Here is a 13,303-nt window from a genome sequence, read left to right as displayed (position 1 = left end):
CAATCAAATGTTTACTACACTACGTATACAACGTTTGGAAGGTACCGAACCTCAACCAACCATCCAATTCTTGTATGGCGAGCGATCTGTGGATGTGGAAAAATATTTATTTCTACGTCATATCTGAGTTTGTAAATGGACACATCCACATGGAAGCGCCCAAAAGTAACTTCTTGAGGTCTTACGAAGATTCGACACTTTTTGGCCGGATTTGGCATGTTTCATTCTGCCTGGCCAGTTTTATCCTGGCACAAAACCAATATTTGTTTTTCGAACTGCATCCGCCTTATCTAAAAAAAATAATAAATAATACATCATGAAGACAAACATTCATAAAATCCCAAAAAAATGTTTGAAAATACCCTTTTGAAAGTGTTTACACATATCGTCCCTGGCTTTACCCTCGATTTGATTAAATGAGTCACGGCAAATGTGCGTGTGTTTGAGTACATTTGAAGGGCCTCGAGCATTTTGAAGCGTAAGTATTTTTATAAATATTCACAGACAGTTCTCCTAGCTAAATTCAAAACCTCAGTTTTTGGACAAATCGCGAATGCTAGGCATCACGGCAACGTGCACGTCTTTTATATTTCGACTGTTTTACATTCCTGCCGTTGAAAAAAATGGTACCGATCATATTGATAGATTCGAGTAATTTTTTTGTGTCGTTTTGAAAGCAATTTTAAAGAAACGCGATAACTATGGTATTGAATACTTCTTATATCGAATAGTGGGCATGTTAATGGTTGTCTTCGAAACATCAACTTGTTGAATAGGGATACTGTTATTGTTTCCAGTTCGCTTTCTATGCCTCCCTAAACTGGTCATACAAATCGAATGCACTAAACATCTGTCGTAATATATAACAAAAATCTACGTCACCAACAATTCGTGCAAAAAGAGACAATATTGCAAAGAACCGTTATTTTTATTCCGGCAGAAAGCAATACGAACAAAATGAACGAATCTCGTGACGATTTGCGCGCTTAGACTCCAAATTTGGCCATTTGTAAACTAAGTGGAATATTCTTTAAAAGAAAAAAATGTGGCTTTTTGCAAAGTCGGAAGTCGACTCCGTTTAGTTTCATTCAGGAACATCAAGAAGCTATTATACCAGGGATAACATTAAACGGATCAATGTAACTGACCATGTGCAAACTACATAAAGTCATGTCCAGAAATTATTAACAACAGTGCGCTTCGTTTATGGTTACACATTGCGGACCAAGTACGATGAAATTTTCGCTACACTACATAACGCTACAATAATGGACGTTTAAGACATCCTGCCCCAACCTTCCTTCTTCTTGATGGAAGCGCCCTTCATCCTCAAACAACGTTTTCCAACTATGAAGATTAGATTACACCGCCCCACAGTGATCATCTTCTATACAAAAGTCGGACAAAACCTAAAAAGTGGCTCGAATACGATGAAAACTTCACATTGGGGTAATTTTGTGGCGCTGAATTCCTATTTGATGCTAATTTTTAATTTTTTTATCTCAAAATTTTTGTACCTCGGTTCGAAATTTCGAAAATTCAACATTTACGAATATAAAAAGCACTATATCTGAATATTCATTTTCAAAAAATTTGGTGCTGTGAATTTTTTTCAGAATACACACTTTTTCAGTTGTTGATAATACTGAGAGAAATTTATAAATTATATTATGACCCTGGGTTGTCAAACACTACCATGCGTCTCCTTCAGATATATCATGAAAAATCACCTTTTTTCATACCTCGGGGCAGAAAGGGGAAGAAAAGGAAAATCATTTTCGGAAAGTACACTAATTTTAAAGTGTCATTAACAATAAGTTATCTTTCCGAACAGTTTAAAAAATACAGCCACTTTGAACATTATAATTTTAATTTAATGCACGATTTATTATGTGTTCTTCATGTCTGAGCGACTAAAACGAAAGGCAGCTATAAGTCCAGCGAATAACCTTTCAAATGAAACCAGTTCGACCCTAATCGGAATCTTAACTTCAAAGATATATTCATTTAAATAACATAGGTTTGAACACCGTTTTTCCAAAATTAATCATCTATTTCACCTTTAAGGTTCTGTACAAACTTTCGTCCACAAGACTTAAAATTTTGAGAAGACTTTTCAACTTGTTCACCAACAGTAAAAAAATCTCAAAAAAGCAAAATCCGAAATAAAATTTTGAGGTTTTGACCGGCTAGGCGACACTGTGCGCCCGTCTGGGAATACTATAGCGTAGTTGAACTCGCATATAGTGTGTTAGGCCGTTTGCCACCATCGTTTGCATCGGGCAGACCGGTAAGAAAAACAAATAACCTTTCAAGACGTACTCAGCAGGCTTGTTATTTGCTCACACAATGTGCACAAAGAGCGAAATACATCGATGAAAAATAGAGCAGCACAAAAACACCGCGATGTGCAGAACGACCGCACAAAGAGAAAATTGAAAACGAAAAACGGAAAGTTTCTTGCATCAAGAGCTGTACAATTTCACGCAAAGAGTCACCTTGAAGAGCCACTTTATTGTACCTCCCCTCACTGGCAACCATGTAGGAAGGCGAATCAAACTACAATTCAGATAAAGATTGATCGGAAGAATTGAGGTGTGCAGCCATGGAGTAGAATGCACGTATGGGAGCAATGGAGCATATCGGAGTGAAGAGGATTATTGTGAAAGAGAAGAGCAGTGGTTCGCATGGAAAGTGCAAAGAGCATTTTTTTCTTCTCTTTATTTGCTCTGAGGTGCATTGTTGCGCACAGACAGGACGTAGAAATATTTCCGAATTTGTTAATCCAATTTTATTCAAAGTAGGAGAAGGATTACAAAATTCCCGTATCATGGCAATAAATAGTCTGTTAATGTTTTGTTTCAGATATTTCAATTTCCATATTTACTTACGTTTACTAACTTTCCTAAGCAGACGGTTATAGGGTACCTGACGGTAGGAAACTGCACAGTACTGACGTGCCTAATTTTCATAAAGATTTCAGTTGTCTGAGTTCATTTTCAGTTCGTAAATTTAGTATTTTATCACTTACCAACTAGAAACAGGCGATAGAATTTGATTCACGATCTTCGGGCCTAATTGAATACCGAAATCAGCACGGAACGCTTTTTGTATCTTGTAGGTTATACTATAGTAGAAATAAGTATAATGTAGTCTAATATTTAGCCTAATTCACTATTTTTAACGCATAACTCCTTATCGGTGGTGGTGTAATTCACTTAGTAAAAATTAGCTTAAGTAGTTTTAATTAGTTTTAGCTTATTATAAGTAAATTTAGATGCTCTAGAAGTTCTACTATCTGATGGGTTTTGTTTTATTCTTTCTTCCCGCTGTCACGAGGTACTGTCTGTCACTTGCTGCTGCGTGATTGTATTGGCTATCAAAGCGGATTGCGAAGGTGGTGTATTCCGCAGCTGATGTCTGTGGTAGTGAGCAGTGCTGGCAGTTTGGTTATGATGCGCGCAGACTGATATTGAGTCTGCTAACATGCATCTCTAGTAACAATCGAAGTTTTATGATAGTTTTATAGCCACTCAGAAAACATAGATAGCGCTTGTGGTGTGCTATAAAACTTCAATTGTTACTTGGGATTACATCCCTGGTACTCAGTTCATCTTGCGTTTTTGATATTTGGGCATCAGCAATGACCCGTGGTTGTGGAAATCTGAAATCGTTTTTGTTCTCCCTGTATTTTGAATCTCTGTTTTTTTTGAAATAGGTTGAACACGGTTGACTGAATTGGCTCAAATTTTGAAAAGAGTCTCAGGGTGGGCATGCAGTGGACATGTTTCCGTAATGCTGGGAATCTTTTGTGATCATCCTACTATTATAGCTGTTTATTATTTAAGCTGTTCAATTATAGGGGGCCCCTAGCTCAAGAGTGCCCAGTGGCCCCGTTTAGTCTTAAGACGGCCCTGTCCTGAACTAATGATAATAATCAATTTTCTTTCCTGAATTAACAACGGTGATCAACATTTTTAGCTATTTTAGTGCTATGTCCTTTATAGCCACATAATATGCATTTGTTCTAATTTTTACTCCTATCAGCTCCTGAAGCTTGGAGCGAAGTGACCATAATTCAAAATGAACCAAATACTACCGATATCACTTGTAGTCATGAATAGTGTCACTGGTCATATCAACCATTTTAATCAATGCAGAATGTCTTAGGGGATGTGGTGGAAAAATAATACAAAACCAAATCAAATGAATGATCAAATTTCTTGCTTTACAGTTATAGTTTACTAGTGGTTAGGTAAAGTATCTTAACATTATTACTGTTAGGATCAGTACAGAAATTCTTGCATTGGTGGCCAAAATCTAACATTAGTTTTCAAAACAAGTTTCAATTCATACGTAGATCTACACTATGAAAAAAAATATAAGAATTCACTATGCAGCGATGTCATTTTAACCCTTACAAAGGCAAGGGGTCTCAGAGACCCAGCCAGTTACAGTTCTCCAGTTTCAATGAACTTCTAATTTGAAATACAAATGATTGATCGTTTTCGGGCTTTCGATTCTCTCACTGATAAAACAACAAAAAAGAGGCCTTTTGATTTCATTGGGTATTAGGGGCGATGCTTCTTGAAGTCACAATTTTAGCTTGCCTTTTTGAAGATTAAGGAATTATATTAATATGAACGAATGAAAATAACACAATCGTAACATTTGGTACTTTAGAAAATATTTTGATTATATTTGACATAATTGGTTACTTGTCTCAACACACATTAGTTTTTCTTTGAGCGTCTTGGTGGAATGCTGAAAAAATTAAAATAAATGAAGAAATTCTTACCTGGTATACCTGGTGAAATTAAAAGAAAAAGCATCTTTTATTTTATTTTTATTTTTTACACATTAATTGCCGTTTCAACTTACCTCGGTAGGAGAAGAGTTGAAACAATGAGAACATTTTCAAAAATCAATATATCGATGCTTTGTTATTGATTTGTACCATTTATTCTGACGTAATTTGATTAAGCATTAACAGAAGTAAGAAATTTAAAAATAATCAATCATCGAATGACAGTTATTATTGATTTATCTAATAAAAACAAAAAAACTGTTCCAATCCTCCTCGGTCTCTCTTATATATTTCAAAGATAGTGCACGCATTGAACTGCTGGTAACCTCAAGTTTCTAATAATCCATAAGGAAATACTCCTAGGATGGTTTTTGAGGAATATCTGTTCTGAGTATTTGGTTCAAGACAACGATATTGCACTTGGTGGAAATTACCTTAAGTTTACTTACATTAACCGTAGAGTGCAATGTTTTGGAAAATCAATAATGATCACTACTGTTCCATACTATGCAGACTTAGCTTTAAGTATAAACGAAATATATTCTAGATACTCCACAGTTTTGATATTATAAAGAACTGTCAATGACATCCAAAGCACTAATTATTTCCTTTTTGCTCTAAGTTTTATTGGTTTTAGCGTATGTGAGCGTTTGTTTATTTAGTTGCTGCAAAAAATATGACAAATATATTTCATGATTGCGATTGTAGATGAAAATGTTGGATAGAGTATATCATTGTTAAAATTATCCAAATTAATATTTTGGTGCAAAGATATGAGTATTTTGGTATTGCATTTTACCCTGTCTTCCTCTGTATTTGAAAATAAACCCTGATCTAGCACGCTGCCACGGCCAATTCTTTGATCTTACCGACTGGTGTTTCTTGAAGGCAGCTTTAGAACAACTGATGCGCATACCATACGCAGGTAAACAAAGCGGCATTAGAACCTAATTAAAAGCATTATAGGCTTATTACCATATCTGGTTTGCGAAAACTGAACCTTCGTCCAAGTGCTGTCGTATCGCGTACAACTATATGAAAGTGGAACTGAGTGTTTTGATCATCGATGGCGTAATAGAGCAAAATGCTATGTTTGCCCGGCCATCTGTTAGTGGGAAGAGATTTAATGGGAGTAAACAAACGATCCGTTGTCGTTCGTAGCACATTCTTATCTCATTACTATTCCACCGAGTCAGTGGGTAAATGTAGTGCAATACTTGGTTGATTAATTACTGTGCAGCGTACCTCGGATTCAGATGTGCTGAAGGTGAGTAGCGATGCTGTGCAACTTTATTGTTCTGTTGTCGATTGTGGCATCTATGCGTGATTTCATTTTCAATATTCTGAAAAATTGTAATTTCAGAATTCCGTTATTCCGGTATGGATAGTTATCTCAAGTTTTTTTTATTATTGTGGTGTGGTGCTGTTTTGCAGTTCTGGATCAAATTCTTAAAAATAAAGTAAAGAAACTTGGTATCTCGAACAGTCATATAACTTTCAGGAAGATTCAAACTTCCACTGAAATATATCCACTCTACTAACTTCAATAGCTCTGTACCTAATTTGGATACATCATACATATATGAATTGTTGAATGTTAGATGGCCTGAAGTTTCCTACTTGAAACACGACGCGACAGTTCTGGGCAAGACTATAAGTGGAGGCGAAAAACAACACCTACGGACGAAACTCGTTCACCGTGCTTGTTAATTCATTGTAGGCAGATTTACGACCTTGCTTCAAACAACGCGTGGTGACTGTATACAATATTGTAACCGAGCTGCACCATTATGCCCGGTCTGTTTAGGGGAAAAAATGCCGGAGTAACTCGAGTGAACTCCGCGCAATTAAAATTGTACATATTTAGCGCTGAATAAAATGTCTTCGCCGCCCCAGCAAACCAAATGACTTTAGTTATCGGTTGTGTATGGCGTTTGCTTGATTTGAATATTTCCAAGCTAGTTAATGGAATGAAAAATTTGATCCTCGTACTGCGATTCAGACTGTGCGGTCTAGAATGTAGCACGAATATCCAGGCGATAAATGATCGACTAAGCAAATGTATGCAATTTTATTGCTTTACATAATGTTGAAACTGCCTAAACTTATTCACTAACAGCTGTTGTGGAAATTGTATAGCCACCTCATTTTAATTCAAAATGCCAAATGTGAATATGTTGGATAATTAGTTACGTAACTTTCCTCTGATTCAGGTTAGTGGTGTTAAAAAAATGAAGGAGTTACTGAATGTAGATGCTGTTTGCTCTTTTCACGCTATTATGTGTCTTTTTCTCATTACTACAGCCATATTGGTAGCAACGATCTTTTCACGTTCCGAGGAATTGCGAAAATTTTCTGATAGCGAAAGTATGCGTCTAGTGACGATCAAAGGCCATTTCTTCAACTACAGCATCACACATCAGCCTTCACGAAACGAAGCCCGAAAACGAGAAAATTCACAATTGCGCAATTCGCTGTCTTACACTGTCTGATGTTGTCAAACTTGATAAAAACGTTTTGCTCGCGAATTAGACACGGGCAAACAAAATTCCGCCAAACCAGTCCACATTTTGCCCTTTTTATCGGTCGCATTTATCCGTAACCTCCTTTTTTCAATTGTCTCATCAACAGAGCATTCCACAGTTCCTACCGGTGATGCGAGGTACCCTTTCCCTGCCGGCTAATCGTGATCCGGAGGTGCTCGAACGACTCCAGCCATCGCACATGGCGAACATGTGCAGCCGATTGCAGACGCATTTCAACACCTGTGCCACCCAGGTCGGAGCTGAGCAGCACCAGATTACAAACAAGATTAAAGAGGTAGGTGACTGCAATTAAATCGCCCCAATTTACTTTTGTTGTTGTTTTTTTCTGTTTTAGGTGGACCAAGAAATCTCCAGCGCGCTGGCGCAGCTGGTGCAGAAGCAGAAACTCTATACCTCCTACGCGGAGACATTTTCCAAGGTGCGGCTCATATCGCAGCAGCTAACCAGATGTAATGACATTCTCAATCAGAACATTGAAAGCATGGAGTATTTGAATAATCTGCTCGACGTAGAGGACCGATTGGAGCCGTTCGTGTGGAAAACGGAATAGTTGGTAAAGGCCAGAATGGCAACGTCGATCATTCAGTATGTGTAAATAGTATATAGGTAGTAATATTGTGCACTAGATTTCGTTGCTTGCATGCTTATAATGTTCTGGGTTATTTAAGGAAAATAAAACTGACAATTTATTGCACTATAGGTGTATTAATTTATTATATTAGTAAGACTATGTATTTGTTTTCGAGTAACCGAAAATTAGCTATCAGCTTTCTGTTGATAGTAGTAGAATGAGAGGGTGCGAACCGATTTAGACGTGAAAACACAAGCATAAAAATGAGTAGTTGACCGGAGATCAGTCCCAGTACGTCTTTAATAGGGTTCGCAGTACCGACTATTTTTGGCGAGAACCGGTACTACGGTACTGAAACCCTCAGTACCGGTAATACCAGTAAAGTACCAGTAAGTAAAGTAAAGTAATTTGTGCTGATCGAAAAACATGTTTATTGTTTTTAATTGCTTCGGAATGGCAAGACTCATTTCACAGATGATATTTTTCGTATAGGGCACCTTCTTTTATTTCGAAAACTAGGCCACTTTGAAATCAATAACTGCTAAGTGGTGCGACTTTCGTCGACTTGAACAGATGGTAAATGTATGAAACCCTATTATTAAAACGAGAATGGCAGTAAATCCGAGCAGGTTAATCGCATTTCCTCTCTCGATTGTCTGGAAATTGGTTTCGACCTTTATGTCGTTTGTCTACTATTCTCTAATGCATATCAAGGCTCCTTGCTTTCCTGTAAACTATGGAGTTTTGCAGAATTTTCCGATCACCAATAATTACAAATCGCCCCATTTGAAACAGTTCACCAAGTCTAAAACTTTAAGCTACTAAATCGCTGTTCGTTCTTTTATAGACAAAGGTTTAAGAGCAAACCAAATACAGACAGCCTTATTACGCGCCACCCAGTGAATAATGGAAACCAATCAGAATATCGCTAATAAAACTTTAACTTCTAGAATTATTATGATGATGGCCCCACCTCATTACCACACAAAGGTGTTATCTCAACGATTTATCTAGAAGGCAAATTAATATAATTAAACGTTATCTTGCAGACCGATATTTTGAAACAGATCCCCCTGCAGAGTCAACATAGGGTGATGTGCCTATTATGGCAGTAGAGCCTATTGTGACCCTATTTCGTACCCCTTGGTTTCGAACCAAGCATATGAGATAATGACACTATCGATTTGGCTAAAACAGGTGAGAAAAAATAAGCTCAAGTTATATTCTTTATTTGTTGTGCACATATGTATTTAGAACTATCCTCTAAATCCAACTTTTAATTAAAACAAAATCACCTTATTGAAATATCTACTAATCCGCCTCACTCACGTAGTGAACCAAAACTGGATGCAACGGCGCTTAGCAAAATAAACACTTATGAGCCAGCATTTACCGCCTCATATCTCGTTATTCCAGCACAAATATATTAAACATTGCACTGATACATACCTTTATTTTAGTTGGAGAACCTTTTTATGATAATTTCACTTTAAAATCACTCGTCAAACACTAGAATAGGCCTAGTGTTATAATAGGATAAAACTAAATACGGGGGTTCCTATTATTGGCATGTTTTGCTGATACACTACCACAATCAAAACTAACTTTTTGTATCCATCATGCAGAAAAGAATTATCAGTGCGGCCAAACCAAAACATGAACTTGTAAATATAATGTAATGCAATTTCAGGTATAAGTAATCAATTACTTCAAGTTATTCAACTAATTGTTGATTGCAGATATTTTATTTTCATCTGCACATACAATTCGGATTGCGAGAAAGCAATGTGTGATGTGAAACTTGTCATTCCAGTTGCTAACCTTCGAATGGTTTTTTTTCTGCGTGTGCAATTCTGGGCGCTCTTCTACTAACAGCTGATGAGTTTCATTGATGTGCGTGATGTTTACGTTTGTTTTGATCGGCTGAAAAAAGCAGAATGATTCGTTTTACAAATCACATGTTGGCGTCCATGATCTGGATACCTAGTTAGAATCGACGCAAATGGAATATGAGGCATTGCGTTTCAACTAGATTGTTTTTCGATGAGGTGGAAATTGGCACACCCATGAGGCGATAATTGGATCGTTGAGGTGGGAATAGATGCTCAGAATGGAACATTTATTTGCATTTATGCTGAAAATTGAGGCAATTCTGCTAAGTAAGCATTATAAAGATGTTTAAGTAACAGTACACTGATACTTTATTCTGAGAAAGGTTATAGATAATATGGCTTCTTTTAAAGTTGTTCAAAAAATAGTGCGACCCTCTCCCTAATGGTGCCAAAATAGGCTCATCACCCTATTTGTCATAAAAAATTGTATAGTTCCGAAAATACCGGTACTGGCTTTTGTTCAGTGCCGGTATTACGGTACCAAAAATGGGTCTGTATTCCCGGGATTTTCGGTACCAGTATTCCCGGTACCACAACCCTAGTCTTTAATCTCACTAGTATCGATGATCACGGGTCAATACATAAGGGATTGTCGTATAGGTTGGGATAGCTTTTTATACCAAGTTGAAGTTCATTCTTGTCACAGCTGCACTGAGCAGTGTGAAAAAACGAGCGTAAAATCTTTTGCTGTGCTGATTTTTGGGCTATCTTAAATTGAATATTTTTCATCGAAATTACAACGTAAATAATTTTAAAGTGTTAAGAAGTAACTGAAATGTTATTCCGATCAGGGTTTCGCGTCTGCTTCATTGGAATTTTTTTCTTCGAAAAATAGGTTGGGACAAGCGTGTCGTATTGGTTGGGACACCACGCACTTCAGCATGCGTACAAGTTTTACATGTGAAAACTGTGAGTCAGATTAAGGCTCAAGCTACTTTTTCCGCCCGGTCATTTGTTCCTGATAATCTAATAGATTGATACCGGTGACGTCACAAGCAAACTGTCAAAAATGAACACTTATTGCTTGTACTGTTTACATGGACTTATTTGCTTCGAGCGAATCTAGTCATCTACAAATTATACTAAGTCCATGTAAACTGTCAAGAAAAGTGAGGTTAACTGTTTCAGTAAAAAACCTAATTACAAAAGTGAGACGGACGAACCCACTGAAAAGTGCGTATGCACACTACAAGGCACAAAGCCAATATATTCTGATTAGAGATGGGCGGGTACGGGTATTTTTACCCGATACCCGACCCGAACCCGTACCCGTAGGAACCGGGGCGGGTTCGGGTTTTGTTATCACCGGGTACGGGTCGGGTCGGGTACATTAAAAAATAGTTATTCCGGGTACGGGTCGGGTCGGGTTTTTTCGAAAAATTGTGCACTTACCCGTTCTTGAATGTGTGGATGACCTTTTCCTTTAAATCAAAAAATGATAACTTATCCCCGTAGAAAAATATTAAAACAAACATAATTTTCCAGGAGCGTGTATCGAGTGAACGGGACTATCCGGGAGATTTTGAACTGGAAGTTCATCATCGTTTGAAAAATTTTGCTGTTCAATAAAACAGGGAATCATTTATCGCTTTTTGTGAAGTTTCTCGAGCATTTTTGAAGTATTAATGTTGTAAATTTCCTTCATTCCACTATTCAAAAAGAAAAACAAGTACATGGGAAAGATATGTAGTGTATGACTTCTATCGATCTGTTCAAGGAAAATAGTCTAAATTAACCACCAAACATCAAAAATTGTAGATTTTTTATGATTTTATTGGCAAAAATGTTTAGGGTTACTACAAAAGTTTATTTAAGAAGCAATGTTCACATGTATATGCTTACACGAGATTATTCCAATTGATCCAAAATATGCTGATAAATTGTACCTTTCTCAATTGCAAGATAACTCGCTAAATGTTTGTAATAAAATTGATGTTTGTTTAGATTTTTGGGAGAATTAATCTCATCGCACATTTACTAAAAGAGGTCTCATATAAGCTCAAATATACCCCGATTTTACGGAAAGGTAGTATTGGAAAAAATGTCCTCACATCACGGATGTTATGAGACACTAAGTAAACATAGGAACTATGTAATTTTCACCCAATCACACTTTCAGTCGAAAATAAGCTTTTCCACTTGAACGTTTTCGTATGTGTTGTATTGAATATTCCGGAAAGCCATACACAACGTCACAAAAAGCCTGCGTCGCAACGTTCAAAAACTATGTTGAAAAAACCTTTTTCAAATCGTCTATTGCAGTGATTCTCAACCTGCGGTCTGCGGACCCCTAGGGGTCCGTGAAGTCGTTGCTAGTGGGTCCGCGAAGAAAAATATATTCTCCGAGTGCAGATTGAAATTTCAAGTATTTCTCCTAAAAAACTGAAAACAACATATTGATAGCATACAAAATCGATGTTTATCCGCGGGGGTCCGCAGCGACCCAGGGTGATTTATAAGGGGTTCGTGGTACGAAAAAGATTGAAAACCGCTGGTCTATTGGCTCGACGCACAAGTTCAACCTTCTGGTATTCACGTGAATAGCTCCCAAAATGAGCAGCCGCTGATGCTCAAACGTGATTTTGCTGGAGATTTTAAGGGTGTTGTACTAGATACAATCACAGACAAACAGACATAACACATTGAACAAAACGACAAAATTTCTATTGATCATATTTATGAAGTCCTTTTTACTTGCCACTAGCGCTACCTATCGTCATTCCTGCTCAACTTCTTTACTCACCTCGTCGAAGATAGCGACGCTGGTCGTCGTTGCCAAGTAAAAGTTTCATAGTAAAAGTTTGTTTGTTTGAAAGGCATCTGTATGTTGGGCATAATCATCACAAAGAGAACCTTTTTATACGTAAAGTTACACTTCCGAAAATATATTTTACGATTGGTGCGGAAATGATATACCGTTGAATCAAAGATTTCATTTATGTGGAAAGTAAACAGATATACTTGTTCCCATCGCTGAAACTTTCATTATCTTGTTGCAGCATAATTTCGCCCACAATATGCGATGTTTGTAATGATCAGGAAGATGGCTTTACTGTTCGCAAGTTTAAAACATTTATTAAACTGTAACAATTATAATTTATCTGCACTTTAAAATTTGCTTTAACTATTACTGTTTGTAAAGTATCATAAGCCGAATGCAAGTGTCAAACAAAGAATAATCAGGGATTGAAAAATAACGTATGTGTCTTTCTTTAGTTCTTAATCTTCGTTTTTAGGGTAGATGTAGGGTAGGGTCCTCAAAAATATATACTTACATCTGACAGGAAAGACGTTTGAGAATTTAATTATGCTACGATATAGTTGTTAATTGCTTTTTATTTATGATTAAACTGAGAGTTATACAAAGAAATAATAAATAAAACTAAATAAACTAAACTCCGTTGCAGTTCGATCATCTGGTTTTGCATTTACAAAAAAAATCTTCTTGTCGTCGTGTATTGATCCACGTTATTGAAAATATTTGTTT

General features: G+C 36.9%; 1 protein-coding gene across 3 annotated transcripts in view; it reads left to right on the top strand.

Annotated features, from left to right (window-relative positions):
• LOC131679842 (BLOC-1-related complex subunit 5) overlaps window positions 1-8,047 on the top strand; it is a 63,688-nt gene extending 55,641 nt beyond the window's left edge. For all 3 annotated transcript variants that reach the window (XM_058960593.1, XM_058960600.1, XM_058960605.1), the window contains exons 4-5: window positions 7,439-7,627; window positions 7,688-8,047. In XM_058960593.1, the coding sequence (XP_058816576.1) occupies window positions 7,439-7,627; window positions 7,688-7,903 (405 nt within the window). In that variant the 3' untranslated portion in view covers window positions 7,904-8,047. The remainder of the gene's footprint in view (window positions 1-7,438; window positions 7,628-7,687) is intronic.
• Window positions 8,048-13,303: the final 5,256 nt, after the last annotated feature.

The sequence above is a fragment of the Topomyia yanbarensis genome, chromosome 1 (assembly GCF_030247195.1).
Source record: "Topomyia yanbarensis strain Yona2022 chromosome 1, ASM3024719v1, whole genome shotgun sequence".
In the NCBI taxonomy this organism is placed as follows: Eukaryota; Metazoa; Arthropoda; class Insecta; order Diptera; family Culicidae; genus Topomyia; species Topomyia yanbarensis.
The sequence above is the reverse complement of the archived record's forward strand: the minus strand, read 5'-3'. Positions and strand labels throughout refer to the sequence as shown.